Source organism: Phyllobates terribilis, unplaced genomic scaffold (genome assembly GCF_046119375.1).
Source record: "Phyllobates terribilis strain yellow unplaced genomic scaffold, ASM4611937v1 Scaffold_3__8_contigs__length_932513732, whole genome shotgun sequence".
Classification (NCBI taxonomy): domain Eukaryota; kingdom Metazoa; phylum Chordata; class Amphibia; order Anura; family Dendrobatidae; genus Phyllobates; species Phyllobates terribilis.
The window spans coordinates 11,851,972-11,876,540 of NW_027362763.1; the positions used below are offsets into that span (position 1 = coordinate 11,851,972).

General features: G+C 46.2%; 1 protein-coding gene across 2 annotated transcripts in view; it reads right to left on the reverse strand.

Annotated features, from left to right (window-relative positions):
• The window catches only part of DNMT3A (DNA methyltransferase 3 alpha), a 473,310-nt gene that overhangs the window by 256,442 nt on the left and 192,299 nt on the right, over window positions 1–24,569 (reverse strand). For both annotated transcript variants that reach the window (XM_073673658.1, XM_073673656.1), the window contains exon 4: window positions 11,076–11,403. In XM_073673658.1, coding sequence (XP_073529759.1) covers window positions 11,076–11,403 — 328 coding nt within the window. The remainder of the gene's footprint in view (window positions 1–11,075; window positions 11,404–24,569) is intronic.

The window sequence follows — 24,569 nt, forward strand, 5'->3', positions numbered from 1 at the left end:
CTATGGATGCCCTTATAGGAGACATTATGGGGCAACGAGGGACACTATGGATGCCCTTATAGGAGACATTATGGGGCAACGAGGGACACTATGGATGCCCTTATAGGAGACATTATGGGGCAACGAGGGACACTATGGACGCCCTTATAGGGGACATTATGGGGCAACGAGGGACACTATGGATGCCCTTATAGGAGACATTATGGGGCAATGAGGGACACTATGGATGCCCTTATAGGGGACATTATGGGGCAACAAGGGACACTATGGATGCCCTTATAGGGGACATTATGGGGCAACGAGGGACACTATGGATGCCCTTATAGGAGACATTATGGGGCAACGAGGGACACTATGGATGCCCTTATAGGCGACATTATGGGGCAACGAGGGACACTATGGATGCCCTTATAGGAGACATTATGGGGCAACGAGAGACACTATGGACGCCCTTATAGGGGACATTATGGGGCAACGAGGGACACTATGGATGCCCTTATAGGGGACATTATGGGGCAATGGGAGACATGGGGCAACGAGGGACACTATGGATGCCCTTATAGGGGACATTATGGGGCAACGAGGGACACTATGGATGCCCTTATAAGGGACATTATGGGGCAACGAGGGACACTATGGATGCCCTTATAGGGGACATTATGGGGCAACGAGGGACACTATGGATGCCCTTATAGGGGACATTATGGGGCAACGAGGGACACTAAGGAAACCCTTATAGGGGACATTATGGGGCAATGGGAGACATTATGGGGCAACGAGGGACACTATGGATGCCCTTATAGGAGACATTATGGGGAAACAACGGACACTATGGATGCCCTTATAGGGGACATTATGGGGCAACGAGGGACACTATGGATGCCCTTATAGGGGACATTATGGGGCAACGAGGGACACTATGGATGCCCTTATAGGAGACATTATGGGGCAACGAGGGACACTATGGAAGCCCTTATAGGAGACATTATGGGGCAACGAGGGACACTATGGATGCCCTTATAGGGGACATTATGGGGCAACGAGGGACTCAATGGATGCACTTATAGGGGACATTATGGGGCAACGAGGGACACTAAGGACACCCTTATAGGGGACATTATGGGGCAATGGGAGACATTATGGGGCAACGAGGGACACTATGGATGCCCTTGTAGGAGACATTATGGGGCAACAAGGGACACTATGGATGCCCTTATAGGGGACATTATGGGGCAACGAGGGACACTATGGATGCCCTTATAGGGGACATTATGGGGCAACGAGGGACACTATGGACGTCCTTATAGGGGACATTATGGGGCAACGAGGGACACTATAGATGCCCTTATAGGGGACATTATGGGGCAACGAGGGACACTATGGATGCCCTTATAGGGGACATTATGGGGCAACGAGGGACACTATGGACGTCCTTATAGGGGACATTATGGGGCAACGAGGGACACTAAGGACACCCTTATAGGGGACATTATGGGGCAATGGGAGACATTATGGGGCAACGAGGGACACTATGGATGCCCTTGTAGGAGACATTATGGGGCAACAAGGGACACTATGGATGCCCTTATAGGGGACATTATGGGGCAACGAGGGACACTATGGATGCCCTTATAGGGGACATTATGGGGCAACGAGGGACACTATGGACGTCCTTATAGGGGACATTATGGGGCAACGAGGGACACTATAGATGCCCTTATAGGGGACATTATGGGGCAACGAGGGACACTATGGATGCCCTTATAGGGGACATTATGGGGCAACGAGGGACACTATGGACGTCCTTATAGGGGACATTATGGGGCAACGAGGGACACTAAGGACACCCTTATAGGGGACATTATGGGGCAATGGGAGACATTATGGGGCAACGAGGGACACTATGGATGCCCTTGTAGGAGACATTATGGGGCAACAAGGGACACTATGGATGCCCTTATAGGGGACATTATGGGGCAACGAGGGACACTATGGATGCCCTTATAGGGGACATTATGGGGCAACGAGGGACACTATGGATGCCCTTATAGGAGACATTATGGGGCAACGAGGGACACTATGGATGCCCTTATAGGAGACATTATGGGGCAACAAGGGACACTATGGATGCCCTTATAGGAGACATTATGGGGCAAGGAGAGACACTATGGACGCCCTTATAGGGGACATTATGGGGCAACGAGGGACACTATGGATGCCCTTATAGGGGACATTATGGGGCAATGGGAGACATGGGGCAACGAGGGACACTATGGTTGCCCTTATAGGAGACATTATGGGGCAACGAGGCACACTATGGATGCCCTTATAGGAGACATTACAGGGCAACGAGGGACACAATGGACGCCCTTTTAGGGGACATTATGGGGCAACGAGGGACACTATGGATGCCCTTATAGGAGACATTACAGGGCAACGAGGGACACTATGGACGCCCTTATAGGGGACATTATGGGGCAACGAGGGGCACTATAGACGCCCTTATAGGGGACATTATGGGGAAATGGGAGACATTATGGGGCAACGAGGGACACTATGGATGCCCTTATAGGAGACATTATGGGGCAATGAGGGACACCATGGATGCCCTTATAGGGGACATTATGGGGCAACAAGGGACACTATGGATGCCCTTATAGGGGACATTATGGGGCAACGAGGGACACTATGGATGCCCTTATAGGAGACATTATGGGGCAACGAGGGACACTATGGATGCCCTTATAGGAGACATTATGGGGCAACGAGGGACACTATGGATGCCCTTACAGGGGACATTATGGGGCAACGAGGGACACTATGGATGCCCTTATAGGGGACATTATGGGGCAACGAGGGACACTATGGACGTCCTTATAGGGGACATTATGGGGCAACGAGGGACACTAAGGACACCCTTATAGGGGACATTATGGGGCAATGGGAGACATTATGGGGCAACGAGGGACACTATGGATGCCCTTGTAGGAGACATTATGGGGCAACAAGGGACACTATGGATGCCCTTATAGGGGACATTATGGGGCAACGAGGGACACTATGGATGCCCTTATAGGGGACATTATGGGGCAACGAGGGACACTATGGATGCCCTTATAGGAGACATTATGGGGCAACGAGGGACACTATGGATGCCCTTATAGGAGACATTATGGGGCAACAAGGGACACTATGGATGCCCTTATAGGAGACATTATGGGGCAACGAGAGACACTATGGACGCCCTTATAGGGGACATTATGGGGCAACGAGGGACACTATGGATGCCCTTATAGGGGACATTATGGGGCAATGGGAGACATGGGGCAACGAGGGACACTATGGTTGCCCTTATAGGAGACATTATGGGGCAACGAGGCACACTATGGATGCCCTTATAGGAGACATTACAGGGCAACGAGGGACACAATGGACGCCCTTTTAGGGGACATTATGGGGCAACGAGGGACACTATGGATGCCCTTATAGGGGACATTACAGGGCAACGAGGGACACTATGGACGCCCTTATAGGGGACATTATGGGGCAACGAGGGGCACTATAGACGCCCTTATAGGGGACATTATGGGGAAATGGGAGACATTATGGGGCAACGAGGGACACTATGGATGCCCTTATAGGAGACATTATGGGGCAATGAGGGACACCATGGATGCCCTTATAGGGGACATTATGGGGCAACAAGGGACACTATGGATGCCCTTATAGGGGACATTATGGGGCAACGAGGGACACTATGGATGCCCTTATAGGAGACATTATGGGGCAACGAGGGACACTATGGATGCCCTTATAGGAGACATTATGGGGCAACGAGGGACACTATGGATGCCCTTATAGGAGACATTATGGGGCAACGAGGGACACTATGGATGCCCTTATAGGAGACATTATGGGGCAACGAGAGACACTATGGACGCCCTTATAGGGGACATTGTGGGGCAACGAGGGACACTATGGATGCCCTTATAGGGGACATTATGGGGCAATGGGAGACATGGGGCAACGAGGGACACTATGGATGCCCTTATAGGAGACATTATGGGGCAACGAGGGACACTATGGATGCCCTTATAGGGGACATTATGGGGCAACGAGGGACACTATGGATGCCCTTATAGGGGACATTATGGGGCAACGAGGGACACTATGGATGCCCTTATAGGAGACATTATGGGGCAACGAGGGACACTATGGATGCCCTTATAGGGGACATTATGGGGCAACGAGGGACACTATGGACGCCCTTATAGGGGACATTATGGGGCAACGAGGGACACTAAGGACACCCTTATAGGGGACATTATGGGGTAATGGGGGACATTATGGGGCAACGAGGGACACTATGGATGCCCTTATAGGAGACATTATGGGGCAACAAGGGACACTATGGATGCCCTTATAGGGGACATTATGGGGCAACGAGGGACACTATGGATGCCCTTATAGGGGACATTATGGGGCAACGAGGGACACTATGGATGCCCTTATAGGAGACATTATGGGGCAACGAGGGACACTATGGATGCCCTTATAGGAGACATTATGGGGCAACGAGGGACACTATGGACGCCCTTATAGGGGACATTATGGGGCAACGAGGGACACTATGGATGCCCTTATAGGAGACATTATGGGGCAATGAGGGACACTATGGATGCCCTTATAGGGGACATTATGGGGCAACAAGGGACACTATGGATGCCCTTATAGGGGACATTATGGGGCAACGAGGGACACTATGGATGCCCTTATAGGAGACATTATGGGGCAACGAGGGACACTATGGATGCCCTTATAGGAGACATTATGGGGCAATGAGGGACACTATGGACGCCCTTATAGGAGACATTATGGGGCAACGAGAGATACTATGGACGCCCTTATAGGGGACATTATGGGGCAACGAGGGACACTATGGATGCCCTTATAGGGGACATTATGGGGCAATGGGAGACATGGGGCAACGAGGGACAGTATGGATGCCCTTATAGGGGACATTATGGGGCAATGAGGGACACTATGGATGCCCTTATAAGGGACATTATGGGGCAACGAGGGACACTATGGATGCCCTTATAAGGGACATTATGGGGCAACGAGGGACACTATGGATGCCCTTATAGGGGACATTATGGGGCAACGAGGGACACTATGGACGCCCTTATAGGGGACATTATGGGGCAACGATGGACACTAAGGACACCCTTATAGGGGACATTATGGGGCAATGGGAGACATTATGGGTCAACGAGGGACACTATGGATGCCCTTATAGGAGACATTATGGGGAAACAAGGGACACTATGGATGCCCTTATAGGGGACATTATGGGGCAACGAGGGACACCATGGATGCCCTTATAGGGGACATTATGGGGCAACGAGGGACACTATGGATGCCCTTATAGGAGACATTATGGGGCAACGAGGGACACTATGGATGCCCTTATAGGAGACATTATGGGGCAACGAGGGACACTATGGATGCCCTTATAGGGGACATTATGGGGCAACGAGGGACTCAATGGATGCACTTATAGGGGACATTATGGGGCAATGGGGGACATTATGGGGAAACGAGGGACTCTATGGATGCCCTTATAGGGGACATTATGGGGCAATGGGGGACATTATGGGGCAACGAGGGACACTATGGATGCCCTTATAGGAGACATTATGGGGCAACGAGGGACACTATGGACGCCCTTATAGGGGACATTATGGGGCAACGAGGGGCACTATGGACGCCCTTATAGGGGACATTATGGGGAAATGGGAGACATTATGGGGCAACGAGGGACACTATGGATACCCTTAAAGGGGACATTATGGGGCAATGGGGGACATTATGGGGCAACGAGGGACTCTATGGATGCCCTTATAGGGGACATTATGGGGCAATGGGGGACATTGTGGGGCAACGAGGGACTCCATGGATGCCCTTATAGGGGACATTATGGGGCAATGGGGGACATTATAGGGCAACGAGGGATTCTATGGATGCCCTTATAGGGGACATTATGGAGCAATGGGGGACATTATGGGGCAACGAGGGACACTATGGATGCCCTTATAGGGGACATTATGGGGCAATGGGAGACATGGGGCAACGAGGGACACTATGGATGCCCTTATAGGAGACATTATGGGGCAACGAGGGACACTATGGATGCCCTTATAGGGGACATTATGGGGCAACGAGGGACACTATGGATGCCCTTATAGGGGACATTATGGGGCAACGAGGGACACTATGGATGCCCTTATAGGAGACATTATGGGGCAACGAGGGACACTATGGATGCCCTTATAGGGGACATTATGGGGCAACGAGGGACACTATGGACGCCCTTATAGGGACATTATGGGGCAACGAGGGACACTAAGGACACCCTTATAGGGGACATTATGGGGTAATGGGGGACATTATGGGGCAACGAGGGACACTATGGATGCCCTTATAGGAGACATTATGGGGCAACAAGGGACACTATGGATGCCCTTATAGGGGAAATTATGGGGCAACGAGGGACACTATGGATGCCCTTATAGGGGACATTATGGGGCAACGAGGGACACTATGGATGCCCTTATAGGAGACATTATGGGGCAACGAGGGACACTATGGATGCCCTTATAGGAGACATTATGGGGCAACGAGGGACACTATGGATGCCCTTATAGGGGACATTATGGGGCAACGAGGGACACTATGGATGCCCTTATAGGAGACATTATGGGGCAATGAGGGACACTATGGATGCCCTTATAGGGGACATTATGGGGCAACAAGGGACACTATGGATGCCCTTATAGGGGACATTATGGGGCAACGAGGGACACTATGGATGCCCTTATAGGAGACATTATGGGGCAACGAGGGACACTATGGATGCCCTTATAGGAGACATTATGGGGCAACGAGGGACACTATGGATGCCCTTATAGGAGACATTATGGGGCAACAAGGGACACTATGGATGCCCTTATAGGAGACATTATGGGGCAACGAGAGACACTATGGACGCCCTTATAGGGGACATTATGGGGCAACGAGGGACACTATGGATGCCCTTATAGGGGACATTATGGGGCAATGGGAGACATGGGGCAACGAGGGACACTATGGATGCCCTTATAGGGGACATTATGGGGCAACGAGGGACACTATGGATGCCCTTATAGGGGACATTATGGGGCAACGAGGGACACTATGGATGCCCTTATAGGGGACATTATGGGGCAACGAGGGCACTATGGATGCCCTTATAGGGGACATTATGGGGCAACGAGGGACACTATGGACGCCCTTATAGGGGACATTATGGGGCAACGAGGGACACTAAGGACACCCTTATAGGGGACATTATGGGGCAATGGGAGACATTATGGGGCAACGAGGGACACTATGGATGACCTTATAGGAGACATTATGGGGCAACAAGGGACACTATGGATGCCCTTATAGGGGACATTATGGGGCAACGAGGGACACTATGGATGCCCTTATAGGGGACATTATGGGGCAACGAGGGACACTATGGATGCCCTTATACGAGACATTATGGGGCAACGAGGGACACTATGGATGCCCTTATAGGAGACATTACAGGGCAACGAGGGACACTATGGACGCCCTTATAGGGGACATTATGGGGCAACGAGGGGCACTATGGACGCCCTTATAGGGGACATTATGGGGAAATGGGAGACATTATGGGGCAACGAGGGACACTATGGATACCCTTAAAGGGGACATTATGGGGCAATGGGGGACATTATGGGGCAACGAGGGACTCTATGGATGCCCTTATAGGGGACATTATGGGGCAATGGGGGACATTGTGGGACAACGAGGGACTCCATGGATGCCCTTATAGGGGACATTATGGGGCAATGGGGGACATTATGGGGCAACGAGGGATTCTATGGATGCCCTTATAGGGGACATTATGGAGCAATGGGGGACATTATGGGGCAACGAGGGACACTATGGATGCCCTTATAGGAGACATTATGGGGCAATGGGAGACATTATGGGGCAACGAGGGACACTATGGATGCCCTTATAGGGGACATTATGGAGCAATGGGGGACATTATGGGGCAACGAGGGACACTATGGATGCCCTTATAGGAGACATTATGGGGCAATGGGAGACATTATGGGGCAACGAGGGACACTATGGATACCCTTAAAGGGGACATTATGGGGCAATGGGGGACATTATGGGGCAACGAGGGACTCTATGGATGCCCTTATAGGGGACATTATGGGGCAATGGGGGACATTGTGGGGCAACGAGGGACTCCATGGATGCCCTTATAGGGGACATTATGGGGCAATGGGGGACATTATGGGGCAACGAGGGATTCTATGGATGCCCTTATAGGGGACATTATGGAGCAATGGGGGACATTATGGGGCAACGAGGGACACTATGGATGCCCTTATAGGAGACATTATGGGGCAATGGGAGACATTATGGGGCAACGAGGGACACTATGGATGCCCTTATAGGGGACATTATGGAGCAATGGGGGACATTATGGGGCAACGAGGGACACTATGGATGCCCTTATAGGAGACATTATGGGGCAATGGGAGACATTATGGGGCAACGAGGGACACTATGGATGTCCTTATAGGGGTCATTATGGGGCAACGAGGGACACTATGGATGCCCTTATAGGGGACATTATGGGGCAATGGGGGACATTATGGGGCAACGAGGGACTCTATGGATGCCCTTATAGGGGACATTATGGGGCAACGAGGGACACTATGGATGCCCTTATAGGAGACATTATGGGGCAACGAGGGACACTATGGATGCCCTTATAGGAGACATTATGGGGCAACGAGGGACACTATGGATGCCCTTATAGGAGACATTATGGGGCAACGAGGGACACTATGGACGCCCTTATAGGGGACATTATGGGGCAACGAGGGACACTATGGATGCCCTTATAGGGGACATTATGGGGCAATGAGAGACATGGGGCAACGAGGGACACTATGGATGCCCTTATAGGAGACATTATGGGGCAATGGGAGACATTATGGGGCAACGAGGGACACTATGGATGCCCTTATGGGGGACATTATGGGGCAACGAGGGACACTATGGATGCCCTTATGGGGAACATTATGGGGCAATTAGGGGGTTGTGGATTCAATCTTAGTATAGTGTACGGTGGGGGGCACTTTATACAGAGAGGCAGTGTGGGGGAGATACTATGGAAAGGTGCAATTTGGGGGGACATTATGGAGAGGGATAGTATGGGGAGACACTATAGAGAAGGGCAGTGTGGTTTGAGGGGGATATTTGGTATAGGAAACACAGTGAGGGGCGATTATTTATTCCGGGGCGCAGTATGGGAGATATTTATGGGGCAGTATTATGATACTTTTATATCTATGGGCACCGTGTCGGGATGTGCTGCTGAAGACAGAAAAGAGGGAAGTCTGCAGAAGAGATCTGGGTGTAAAATCTCATCATAGCGTCTGTACTACACGGAGACAAAAGGGATGGGAACGTCTTGAATCAGAGAAGATGTCACCTGTAAAGGTACCTGCACGTAAACATTTATTTGTGATAATGACTACGTCTCTTCAGTGCTTCATGTATGGTCCACAATCTGATGATGGCTGGCAACAATCACTCTCAGTATCTCCTTACCATTGTTAAGAACATACTGGGAATTGTAGGTTTAAGCAATACAATTATATATGGGGCTGACCTCACACTGCAATTGATCGCTGTACTAAGCTACGTGCTGTATACATTTACTGATGGTGGTGCTGATGCTGCATTCATGTACTGACGGTGGTTCTGGCGCTGCATTCATGTACTGATGGTGGTTCTGGCACTGCATTCATGTACTGACGGTGGTTCTGGCGCTGCATTCATGTACTGACGGTGGTTCTGGCGCTGCATTCATGTACTGACGGTGGTTCTGGCGCTGCATTCATGTACTGATGGTGGTTCTGGCACTGCATTCATGTACTGACGGTGGTTCTGGCGCTGCTTTAATGTACTGACAGTGGTATTGGCGCTGCATTCATGTACTGACGGTGGCTCTGGCGCTGCATTCATGTACTGACGGTGATTCTGGCGCTGCATTCATGTACGGACGGTTGTTCTGGCGCTGCTTTCATGTACTGACGGTGGTTTTGGCGCTGCATTCATGTACTGACGGTTGTTCTGGCGCTGCATTCATGTACTGACGGTGGTTCTGGCACGGCATTCATGTACTGATGGTGGATTTGGCGCTGCATTCATGTACTGACGGTGGATTTGGCACTGCATTCATGTACTGACGGTAGTTCTGGCGCTGCTTTTATGTACTGACGGTGGTTTTGGCGCTGCTTTCATGTACTGACGGTGGTTCTGGCGCTGCTTTCATGTACTGATGGTGGTTCTGGAGCTGCTTTCATGTACCGATGGTGGTTCTGGAGCTGCATTTATGTGCTGACAATAATTCTGATCTTGTACACGTAGCTATCCTTATTGAGCTTCATGGCTATGTTGAAATTTAAAAATCCTCAAAATTTAGAGATTTGAGATTATAAGGAGGATTTGGTGAGTTTCTGCTACAAAAACTCAGTTTGTTAGTGTTTATTCATACTTTTTTTTTTGGGAGCAGAAACTTTCCAAATCCTCCTCAAATACTGAAAACTTGGTTCTGGTGATGTATTAATGTACTGATGATGCTTCTAGTGATGTATTCATGTAAGTACCCCTTTTTTTGCGGCCCTTGCGATTGGTTCAGTATGGCAATGTGGCCCATGGACCAAAAAATGTTGTGCACCCCTGCTTTACACTGACAGATGATTTCTCTTACAGTCAGAACATGGATCATCAGGAGACTGAGAGGAGGAGCCTCTGTAAGGGGGCGTGGCTCCCTCACCTCATCTTGCGGTTACTGAATGGAGCACTTTCTTTTTACCTAAAAGATGAAGGTCTGGTACAATTGTGTCTGGACAGACTGTCCTCAGTGGCTGTAGACCTCCAGCCCACATGTGACCTGTAGGAGGGGCACTGACCTCTTTCAGAGCCCTCGTCTTGGCTCCTCCTCCCTCGCTTTCTATTGGCTGCAAACTCCTCCATGTCCTCACGGTCGTTGTCATCGCTCAGCGAGCAGCGGCCATTCTCCAGCATGGACTCCATGTACATCCCGTCCTCCTCCTCGTCCTCCTCTTCATGGTGGACCTTCCTGTCTTTAGGGCTGGGAGCAGGGCCGGCTCTCTCCGGTGCGGGTGGCTCTGGCAACTCCACTTCTCCGTTGGGCACAGGATCAGGGTGGCTGGTTTTTGGGGACGTGTGGCACTTAGGGACTGAGGCAATGTCTTTGGATGCACTGACTGTTTCCACCTGTAAAGAGAGAGCGAGAGGATAAAGGAGGCGAAGATGGAGGCAAAAGACACACACATCCCTGGACACCACGGAAGACATCCAAAATACAGGCCAGCACCACTAGAGGGCAGTCACCTGGGGTATGAGTATCTCATCCTCCAGTCGCCTCTAGAGCTGCACTCACAATTCAGCTGTAATATCATATCTCATCCTCCAGAGCTGCAGCCATTATTCTGCTGTTACATCCTGTCTTATCCTCTAGTCACCTACAGAGCTGCAGTCAATATTCTGCTGTTACATCACGTCTTATCCTCCAGTCAACTCCAGAGCTGCAGTCACTATTCTGCTGTTACATCATGTCTCATCCTCCAGTCACCTCCAGAGCTGCAGTCACTATTCCGCTGTTACAACATGTCTTATTCTCCTGTCACCTCCAGAGCTGCACTCACTGTTCTGATTGTACATCAAGTCTTATCCTCCAGTCACTTCCAGAGCTGCAGTCACTATTCTGCTGTTACATCATGCCTTATCCTCCAGTCAACTCCAGAGCTGCAGTCACTATTCTGTTACCATCTGTTCTCATCTGTCAGGTAGCGGCTTCATATCTCACGGCTTCCCTCTGCTGGTTCAGTGTCTGCTGTATACACGGTGGGGCTTGTAGTGTTGATAGTGCAGAGCTGTGAAGTGACCTCCATTCTGCTTCATGAAGGATTACAAGTAGGTAAACAGCAGAATTATGACTGCAGCTCTTGATGTGACTGGAGGATTATGCAGAAGCAACAAAAGACATGCAATAACTTGCAAATCCAAAATATTTTACTCTAGCTAGATCCAGAGCAGCATTCACAGTTCTGCAGTTCTCTGAGCGCAGAAGCTCACATCACCCTGCTAGTTCTGGGCCTGCAGTGCTGCACTCTGGGAGCTGTAGTTCTCCCCAGGCACTGTGTGGTGCTGTGCGGTGGTGTCATTGCCCCTCGTGCCAGGGTTAATGTTCTGTATGTGTGTAGATATTATATTAAGCAGATCCCCTCGCTGAGGCTCCCGCGCCCCTAGGCAGCAGCAAGGGCTCCAGGAGATGACAATGGACGGAAATCATCAATAATCAAGATACAGCGGCGGATGGTAAAGTGCTAAAGACAGCAAGGAAAAGCCAGAGACGCCCGGGCAGGAGAGCAGGTCAGCAGCACACGGTCAGGTCCAGGTCACCGACCGTCACAGCCAAAGCTGCCACCATAACCCTGCGTCACGGGTAATAAGCGGCATCCAACACCTGACACAGCGACAACATGGCCACAACACGGAGACAATGCGGAGACAACGTGGCGAGAAAGTGGAGACAACAAGGCCACAACACGGAGACAATGCGGAGACAACGTGGCGAGAAAGTGGAGACAACAAGGCCACAACACGGAGACAATGCGGAGACAACGTGGCGAGAAAGTGGAGACAACACGGCCACAACACGGAGACAATGCGGAGACAACGTGGCGAGAAAGTGGAGACAACACGGCCACAACACGGAGACAATGCGGAGACAACGTGGCGAGAAAGTGGAGACAACAAGGCCACAACACGGAGACAATGCGGAGACAACGTGGAGAGAACATGGAGACAACACGGGCACAATGTGGCGAGAACGTGGAGACAACACGGCCACAACATGGAGACAATGCAGAGAGAACACGGCCACAACACGGAGAGAACATGGAGACAACACGGCCACAATGCGGAGAGAACATGGAGACAACACGGCCGCAACGCGGAGAGAACGTGGAGACAACACGGCCACAACACGGAGACAATGCGGAGACAACGTGGCGAGAGAGTGGAGACAACAAGGCCACAACACGGAGACAATGCGGAGACAACGTGGCGAGAAAGTGGAGACAACAAGGCCACAACACGGAGACAATGCGGAGACAACGTGGAGAGAACATGGAGACAACACGGGCACAACGTGGCGAGAACGTGGAGACAACACGGCCACAACATGGAGACAATGCAGAGAGAATACGGCCACAACACGGAGAGAACATGGAGACAACACGGCCACAACGCGGAGGGAACATGGAGACAACAAGGCCACAAAGCGGAGAGAAGGTGGAGACAACACGGCCACAACATGGAGACAATGCAGAGAGAACACGGCCACAACGTGGAGAGAACATGGAGACAACAAGGCCACAACGCGGAGAGAACGTGGAGACAACACGGCCACAACACGGAGATAATGCGGAGACAACGCGGCCACAACGTGGAGAGAACATGGAGACAACAAGGCCACAAAGCGGAGAGAAGGTGGAGACAACTTGGAGAGAACACGGCCAAAACGTGGAGAGAACGCGGAGAGAACGTGGAGACAACACAGCCACAACACGGAGACAATGCAGAGAGAACACGGCCACAACACGGAGACAATGCAGAGAGAACACGGCCACAACACGGAGACAATGCAGAGAGAACACGTCCACAACGCGGAGAGAACGTGGAGACAACACGGCCACAACACGGAGATAATGCGGAGACAAAGCAGCCACAACGTGGAGAGAACATGGAGACAACAAGCCCACAACGCGGAGAGAAGGTGGAGACAACGCGGAGAGAACACGGCCAAAACGTGGAGAGAACGTGGAGACAACACAGCCACAACACGCAGACAATGTGGAGACAACACAGCCACAACGCGGAGAGAACGTGGAGACAACACGGCCACAACACGGAGACAATGCGGCCACAACGTGGAGAGAACATGGAGACAACAAGGCCACAACGCGGAGAGAAGGTGGAGACAACGCGGCCAAAACGTGGAGAGAACGTGGAGACAACACGGCCACAACACGCAGACAATGTGGAGACAACACGGCCACAACACGCAGACATTGTGGAGACAACACAGCCACAACGCGGAGAGAACGTGGAGACAACACGCCATAACACGGAGACAATGCGGAGACAATGCGGCCACAACGTGGAGAGAACATGGAGACAACAAGGCCACAACGCGGAGAGAAGGTGGAGACAACGCGGAGAGAACGCGGCCAAAACGTGGAGAGAACGTGGAGACAACACGGCCACAACACGCAGACAATGTGGAAACAACACAGCCACAACGCGGAGAGAAGGTGGAGACAACGCGGAGAGAAGGTGGAGACAACGCGGAGAGAACGTGGAGACAACATGGCCACAACGCGGAGAGAAGGTGGAGAGAACGCGGAGACAACACGGCCACAACACGGAGACAACACAGACAATGCGGAGACAACACAGAGACAACACAGACAACGCGGAGGCAACACGGCCCCAACGCGGAGGCAACACGGCCCCAACGCGGAGGCAACACGGCCCCAACGCGGAGGCAACAAGGAAAGCACCATCACTGGTACCAGAATGAGGCAAGAAAGCAACATACTATAGTAATAGGAAAAGACGTCACAGGCCAATTATGTAAAGAGAGACCACCAGACTGTCCACAACTACAGGAAATAGCACCAGAAGATCACAAACGGGGGATACTACAAAAGCAGTCCTATATGCAAAGGGCAGTATGATAGTGATTATACTCTTGTACCTGGGAGCAGTATTATAGTAGTTATATTCTTGTACATAGGGGGCAGTATTATAGTAGTTATATTCTTGAACATAGGGGACAGTATTATAGTAGTTATATTCTTGTACATAGGGGCAGTATTATAGTAGTCATATTCTTGTACATAGGGGGCAGTATTATAGTAGTTATATTCTTGAACATAGGGGACAGTATTATAGTAGTTATATTCTTGTACATAGGGAGCAGTATTATAGTAGTTATATTCTTGTACATAGGAGCAGTATTATAGTAGTTATATTCTTGAACATAGGGGACAGTATTATAGTAGTTATATTCTTGTACATAGGGGGCAGTATTATAGTAGTTATATTCTTGTACATAGGGGCAGTATTATAGTAGTTATATTCTTGTACATAGGGGCAGTATTATAGTAGTTATATTCTTGTACATAGGAGGCAGTATTATAGTAGTTAGATTCTTGTACATAGGAGGCAGTATTATAGTAGTTATATTCTTATACATAGGAGCAGTATTATAGTAGTTATATTCTTGTACATAGGGGGCAGCATTATAGTAGTTATATTCTTGTACATAGGGGGCAGTATTACAGTAGTTATATTCTTGTACATAGGGGGCAGTATTATAGTAGTTATATTCTTGAACATAGGGGACAGTATTATAGTAGTTATATTCTTGTACATAGGGAGCAGTATTATAGTAGTTATATTCTTGTACATAGGGGGCAGTATTATAGTAGTTATATTCTTATACATAGGAGCAGTATTATAGTAGTTATATTCTTGTACATAGGAGCAGTATTATAGTAGTTATATTCTTGTACATAGGAGCAGTATTATAGTAGTTATATTCTTGTACATAGGAGCAGTATTATAGTAGTTATATTCTTGTACATAGGAGCAGTATTATAGTAGTTATATTCTTGTACATAGGAGCAGTATTATAGTAGTTATATTCTTGTACATAGGAGCAGTATTATAGCAGTTATATTCTTGTACATAGGAGCAGTATTATAGTAGTTATATTCTTGTACATAGGGGGCAGTATTATAGTAGTTATATTCTTGTACATAGGGGGCAGTATTATAGTAGTTATATTCTTGTACATAGGAGCAGTATTATAGTAGTCATATTCTTGTACATAGGGGGCAGTATTATAGTAGTTATATTCTTGTACATAGGGGGCAGTATTATAGTAGTTATATTCTTGTACATATGAGCAGTATTATAGTAGTTATATTCTTGTACATAGGAGCAGTATTATAGTAGTTATATTCTTGTACATAGGGGGCAGTATTATAGTAGTTGTATTCCTGTACATATGGGCAGTATTATAGTAGTTATATTCTTGTATATAGGGGGCAGTATTATAGTAGCCATATTCTTGTACATAGGAGGCAGTATTATAGTAGTTACATTCTTGTACATAGGAGCAGTATTATAGTAGTTATATTCTTGTACATAGGAGCAGTATTATAGTAGTTATATTCTTGTACATAGGGGGCAGTATTATAGTAGTTGTATTCCTGTACATAGGGGCAGTATTATAGTAGTTATATTCTTGTACATAGGGGGCAGTATTATAGTAGTTATATTCTTGTACATAGGAGCAGTATTATAGTAGTTATATTCTTGTACATAGGAGCAGTATTATAGTAGTTATATTCTTGTACATAGGGGGCAGTATTATAGTACTTGTATTCCTGTACATAGGGGGCAGTATTATAGTAGTTGTATTCCTGTACATAGGAGCAGTATTATAGTAGTTATATTCTTATACATAGGAGCAGTATTATAGTAGTTATATTCCTGTACATAGGGAGCAGTATTATCGTAGTTATATTCCTGTACATAGGGGCAGTATTATAGTAGTTATATTCTTGTACATAGGAGCAGTATTATAGTAGTTATATTCTTGTACATAGGGGGCAGTAGTATAGTAGTTATATTCTTGTACATAGGGGGCAGTATTATAGTAGTTATATTCTTGTACATAGGAGCAGTATTATAGTAGTTATATTCTTGTACATAGGGGACAGTATTATAGTAGTTATATTCTTGTACATAGGGAGCAGTATTATAGTAGTTATATTCTTGTACATAGGGGGCCGTATTATAGTAGTTATATTCTTGCACATAGGAGCAGTATTATAGTAGTTATATTCTTGTACATAGGAGCAGTATTATAGTAGTTATATTCTTGTACATAGGGGGCAGTATTATAGTAGTTATATTCTTGCACATAGGAGCAGTATTATAGTAGTTATATTCTTGTATATAGGGGGCAGTATTATTGTAGTTATATTCTTGTACATAGGAGCAGTATTATAGTAGTTATATTCTTGTATATAGGGGGCAGTATTACAGTAGTTATATTCTTGTACATAGGAGCAGTATTATAGCAGTTATATTCTTGTACATAGGAGCAGTATTATAGTAGTTATATTCTTGTACATAGGAGCAGTATTATAGTAGTTATATTCTTGTACATAGGGGGCAGTATTATAGTAGTTGTATTCCTGTACATAGGGGCAGTATTATAGTAGTTATATTCTTGTATATAGGGGGCAGTATTATAGTAGTCATATTCTTGTACATAGGGGGCAGTATTATAGTAGTTATATTCTTGTATATAGGAGCAGTATTATAGTAGTTATATTCTTGTACATAGGGGGCAGTATTATAGTAGTTATATTCTTGTACATAGGGGGCAGTATTGTAGTAGTTATATTCTTGTACATAGGAGCATTATTATAGTAGTTATATTCTTGTACATAGGAGCAGTATTATAGTAGTTATATTCTTGTATATAGGAGCAGTATTATAGTAGTTATATTCTTGTACATAGGGGGCAGTATTATAGTAGTTATATTCTTGTACATAGGGGGCAGTATTCTAGTAGTTATATTCTTGTACATAGGGGGCAGTATTATAGTAGTTATATTCTTGTACATAGGAGCAGTATTATAGTAGTTATATTCTTGTACATAGGGGGCAGTATTATAGTAGTTATATTCTTGTACATAGGAGCAGTATTATAGTAGTTATATTCTTGTACATAGTAGCAGTATTATAGTAGTTATATTCTTGTACATAGGAGCAGCATTATAGTAGTTATATTCTTGTACATAGGAGCAGTATTATAGTAGTTATATTCTTGTACATAGGAGCAGTATTATAGCAGTTATATTCTTGTACATAGGGAGCAGTATTATAGTAGTTATATTCATGTACGTAAGAGCAGTATTATAGTAGTTATATTCTTGTACATAGGGGGCAGTATTATAGTAGTTATATTCTTGTACATAGGAGCAGTATTATAGCAGTTATATTCTTGTACATAGGGAGCAGTATTATAGTAGTTATATTCATGTACGTAAGAGCAGTATTATAGTAGTTATATTCTTGTACATAGGGGGCAGTATTATAGTAGTTATATTCTTGTACATAGGAGCAGTATTATAGTAGTTATATTCTTGTACATAGGAGGCAGTATTATAGTAGTTATATTCTTGTACATAGGAGCAGTATTATAGTAGTTATATTCTTGTACATAGGAGCAGTATTATAGTAGTTATATTCTTGTACATAGGAGCAGCATTATAGTAGTTATATTCTTGTACATAGGAGCAGTATTATAGTAGTTATATTCTTGTACATAGGAGCAGTATTATAGCAGTTATATTCTTGTACATAGGGAGCAGTATTATAGTAGTTATATTCATGTACGTAAGAGCAGTATTATAGTAGTTATATTCTTGTACATAGGGGGCAGTATTATAGTAGTTATATTCTTGTACATAGGGGGCAGTATTATAGTAGTTATATTCTTGTACATAGGAGCAGTATTATAGTAGTTATATTCCTGTACATAGGAGCAGTATTATAGTAGATATATTGTTGTACATAGGGGGCAGTATTATAGTAGTTGTATTCCTGTACATAGGGGCAGTATTATGGTAGTTATATTCTTGTACAGTATATATATATATATATATATATATATATATATATATATATATATATACACATACATACATGCACAATATACAATGTAGACAGAACAGCGCTGGCGGCTGCAGGCGAGCGAGATTAATAGATGGCGGCCCATCTTTAGGAATGACACCTGTAATGATAATTCACGGGAATGATTTATAGGGTGCGCCGTAGGGGATTAGTCTGCAATGACAAGCTGGCCTTGTAAAATATGAAGTCACCTTATAGCGGAGCCTCTTCTTGTATATGTAGACCTCCTAGAATTAACTCCATCCTCAAAGGGGCAAAGTGAGCTACGTACAGTCCTATTGGATTTATACAAACTGGGCCCGCATCCTCCACCAAATGTAGAAAGGCATGAGATGATTTCCATGGTCTCATAGCCACCATGGCTACCGGGCTCCAGTCCGGAAACACTGAATGGAACAATTCAGAACTTTCACTTGTGCCATGTACTAAGTCATCTGAGACACATCTGATTAACCCTCATCTCCTGCCGAGATACTGTCGCATTGGCCAAGAAGTCTACACGCTTTATGCATTGAAAGAGACACCTGAAACCTGCATAAATGCAGCATTTTTCTTCCTGTTAAGTGTGAACTGTTACGCAGGTGATAAATGTCTGCAGATGTCAGACTCCTCTATGGAGGGATTGTGCGCTGTTCTCCATGACATTCAGAAATTCCATCACTCATCCACCACTCCCCTCGCTCCGGGCTAGGCTTTGATGTGAGATCTGGAAGGCGGGATTATTATATACAACCTGTCATCCCTACAATCATTGCAGGAGAAGCCAAGGGGGGTAATGTCAGGACAAGGGAAACCACTTCTGGGAGACAAATGAGTGATCCCGCAGACTGGGTGGAGAGGACACACAGGAGGGGACAACACAGCCCAGCAATATCCTGCAGGTCTGCTCAAGAACAACCGAGGACAGGAAAAGACCTAGAACCTGGCCGCTGGTGGAGACTCGACCAAGGCATCCCAGTGACCGGAGGAGAAAGGCCCAGCTCTATGGAGAACAACAAGGACAACATGGACAGAGGCAATCCCAGAAAACTCATCACAGAGAAGCCAGAAAACTCATCACAGAGAACCCAGAAAACTCATCACAGAGAACCCAGAACGTCACAGATCGCAGATCAGAGCAGACAAAACCATCAGAAGATCCCTGCCAAACAACTGTACAGCACATATACACAGATAAGCTACAGAAAAAGGGAGTTACAACCTGTATTATACTCCAGAGCTGCCCTCACTATTCTGCTGGTGCAGTCACTGTGTATATACATTACATTACTGATCCTGAGTTACATCCTGTATTATACTCCAGAGCTGCCCTCACTATTCTGCTGGTGCAGTCACTGTGTACATACATTACATTACTGATCCTGAGTTACATCCTGTATTATACTCCAGAGCTGCCCTCACTATTCTGCTGGTGCAGTCACTGTGTACATACATTACATTACTGATCCTGAGTTACATCCTGTATTATACTCCAGAGCTGCACTCACTATTCTGCTGGTGCAGTCACTGTGTATATACATTACATTACTGATCCTGAGTTACATCCTGTATTATACTCCAGAGCTGCCCTCACTATTCTGCTGGTGCAGTCACTGTGTACATACATTACATTACTGATCCTGAGTTACAACCTGTATTATACTCCAGAGCAGCACTCACTATTCTGCTGGTGCAGTCACTGTGTACATACATTACATTACTGATCCTGAGTTACATCCTGTATTATACTCCAGAGCTGCACTCACTATTCTGCTGGTGCAGTCACTGTGTACATACATTACATTACTGATCCTGAGTTACATCCTGTATTATACTCCAGAGCTGCACTCACTATTCTGCTGGTGCAGTCACTGTGTACATACATTACATTACTGATCCTGAGTTACATCCTGTATTATACTCCAGAGCTGCACTCACTATTCTGCTGGTGCAGTCGCTGTGTACATACATTACATTACTGATCCTGAGTTATATCCTGTATTATACTCCAGAGCTGCACTCACTATTCTGCTGGTGCAGTCACTGTGTACATACATTACATTACTGATCCTGAGTTACAACCTGTATTATACTCCAGAGCAGCACTCACTATTCTGCTGGTGCAGTCACTGTGTACATACATTACATTACTGATCCTGAGTTACATCCTGTATTATACTCCAGAGCTGCACTCACTATTCTGCTGGTGCAGTCACAATGTACATACATTACATTACTGATCCTGAGTTACATCCTGTATTATACTCCAGAGCTGCACTCACTATTCTGCTGGTGCAGTCATTGTGTACATACATTACATTACTGATCCTGAGTTACCTCCTGTATTATACTCCAGAGCTGCACTCACTATTCTGCTGGTGCAGTCACTGTGTACATACATTACATTACTGATCCTGAGTTACATCCTGTATTATACCCCAGAGCTGCACTCACTATCTGCTGGTGCAGTCACTGTGTACATACATTACATTACTGATCCTGAGTTACATCCTGTATTATACTCCAGAGCTGCACTCACTATTCTGCTGGTGCAGTCACTGTGTGCATACATTACATTACTGATCCTGAGTTACCTCCTGTATTATACTCCAGAGCTGCACTCACTATTCTGCTGGTGCAGTCACTGTGTACATACATTACATTACTGATCCTGAGTTACCTCCTGTATTATACTCCAGAGCTGCACTCACTATTCTGCTGGTGCAGTCACTGTGTACATACATTACATTACTGATCCTGAGTTACCTCCTGTATTATACTCCAGAGCTGCACTCACTATTCTGCTGGTGCAGTCACTGTGTACATACATTACATTACTGATCCTGCGTTACATCCTGTATTATACCCCAGAGCTGCACTCACTATTCTGCTGGTGCAGTCACTGTGTACATACATTACATTACTGATCCTGAGTTACATCCTGTATTATACTCCAGAGCTGCACTCACTATTCTGCTGGTGCAGTCACTCTGTACATACATTACATTACTGATCCTGAGTTACATCCTGTATTATACTCCAGAGCTGCACTCACTATTCTGCTGGTGCAGTCACTGTGTACATACATTACATTACTGATCCTGTGTTACATCCTGTATTATACTCCAGAGCTGCACTCACTATTCTGCTGGTGCAGTCACTGTGTACATACATTACATTACTGATGCTGAGTTACATCCTGTATTATACTCCAGAGCTGCACTCACTATTCTGCTGGTGCAGTCACTGTGTACATACATTACATTACTGATACTGAGTTACATCCTGTATTATACTCCAGAGCTGCACTCACTATTCTGCCGGTGCAGTCAATGTGTACATACATTACATTACTGATCCTGAGTTACATCCTGTATTATACTCCAGAGCTGCACTCACTATTCTGCTGGTGCAGTCACTGTGTGCATACATTACATTACTGATCCTGAGTTACATCCTGTATTATACTCCAGAGCTGCACTCACTATTCTGCTGGTGCAGTCACTGTGTACATACATTACATTACTGATCCTGAGTTACCTCCTGTATTATACTCCAGAGCTGCACTCACTATTCTGCTGGTGCAGTCACTGTGTACATACATTACATTAATGATCCTGAGTTACCTCCTGTATTATACTCCAGAGCTGCACTCACTATTCTGCTGGTGCAGTCACTGTGTACATACATTACATTACTGATCCTGAGTTACATCCTGTATTATACTCCAGAGCTGCACTCACTATTCTGCTGGTGCAGTCACTGTGTACATACATTACATTACTGATCCTGATTTACATCCTGTATTATACTCCAGAGCTGCACTCACTATTCTGCTGGTGCAGTCACTGTGTACATACATTACATTACTGATCCTGATTTACATCCTGTATTATACTCCAGAGCTGCACTCACTATTCTGCTGGTGGAGTCACTGTGTACATACATTACATTACTGATCCTGAGTTACATCCTGTATTATACTCCAGAGCTGCACTCACTATTCTGCTGGTGCAGTCACTGTGTACGTACATTACATTACTGATCCTGATTTACATCCTGTATTATACTCCAGAGCTGCACTCACTATTCTGCTGGTGCAGTCACTGTGTACATACATTACATTACTGATCCTGCGTTACATCCTGTATTATACCCCAGAGCTGCACTCACTATTCTGCTGGTGCAGTCACTGTGTACATACATTACATTACTGATCCTGAGTTACCTCCTGTATTATACTCCAGAGCTGCACTCACTATTCTGCTGGTGCAGTCACTGTGTACTTACATTACTGATCCTGAGTTACCTCCTGTATTATACTCCAGAGCTGCACTCACTGTTCTGCTGGTGCAGTCACTGTATACATACATTACATTACTGATCCTGAGTTACATCCTGTATTATACCCCAGAGCTGCACTCACTATTCTGCTGGTGCAGTCACTGTGTACATACATTACATTACTGATCCTGCGTTACATCCTGTATTATACTCCAGAGCTGCACTCACTATTCTGCTGGTGCAGTCACTGTGTACATACATTACATTACTGATCCTGAGTTACCTCCTGTATTATACTCCAGAGCTGCACTCACTATTCTGCTGGTGCAGTCACTGTGTACATACATTACTGATCCTGAGTTACATCCTGTATTATACTCCAGAGCTGCTCTCACTGTTCTGCTGGTGCAGTCACTGTATACATACATTACATTACTGATCCTGAGTTACCTCCTGCATTATACTCCAGAGCTGCACTCACTATTCTGCTGGTGCAGTCACTGTGTACATACATTACATTACTGATCCTGAGTTACATCCTGTATTATACTCCAGAGCTGCACTCACTATTCTGCTGGTGCAGTCACTGTGTACATACATTACATTACTGATCCTGAGTTACATCCTGTATTATACTCCAGAGCTGCACTCACTATTCTGCTGGTGCAGTCACTGTGTACATACATTACATTACTGATCCTGAGTTACCTCCTGTATTATACTCCAGAGCTGCACTCACTATTCTGCTGGTGCAGTCACTGTGTACATACATTACATTACTGATCCTGAGTTACCTCCTGTATTATACCCCAGAGCTGCACTCAGTATTCTGCTGGTGCAGTCACTGTGTACATACATTACATTACTGATCCTGAGTTACATCCTGTATTATACTCCAGAGCTGCACTCACTATTCTGCTGGTGCAGTCACTGTGTACATACATTACATTACTGATCCTGAGTTACATTCTGTATTATACTCCAGAGCTGCACTCACTTTTCTGCTGGTGCAGTCACTGTGTACATACATTACATTACTTATCCTGAGTTACAGCCTGTATTATACTCCAGAGCTGCACTCACTATTCTGCTGGTGCAGTCACTGTGTACATACATTACATTACTGATCCTGAGTTACCTCCTGTATTATACTCCAGAGCTGCACTCACTATTCTGCTGGTGCAGTCACTGTGTACATACATTATATTACTGATCCTGAGTTACAGCCTGTATTATACTCCAGAGCTGCACTCACTATTCTGCTGGTGCAGTCACTGTGTACATACATTACATTACTGATCCTGAGTTACATTCTGTATTATACCCCAGAG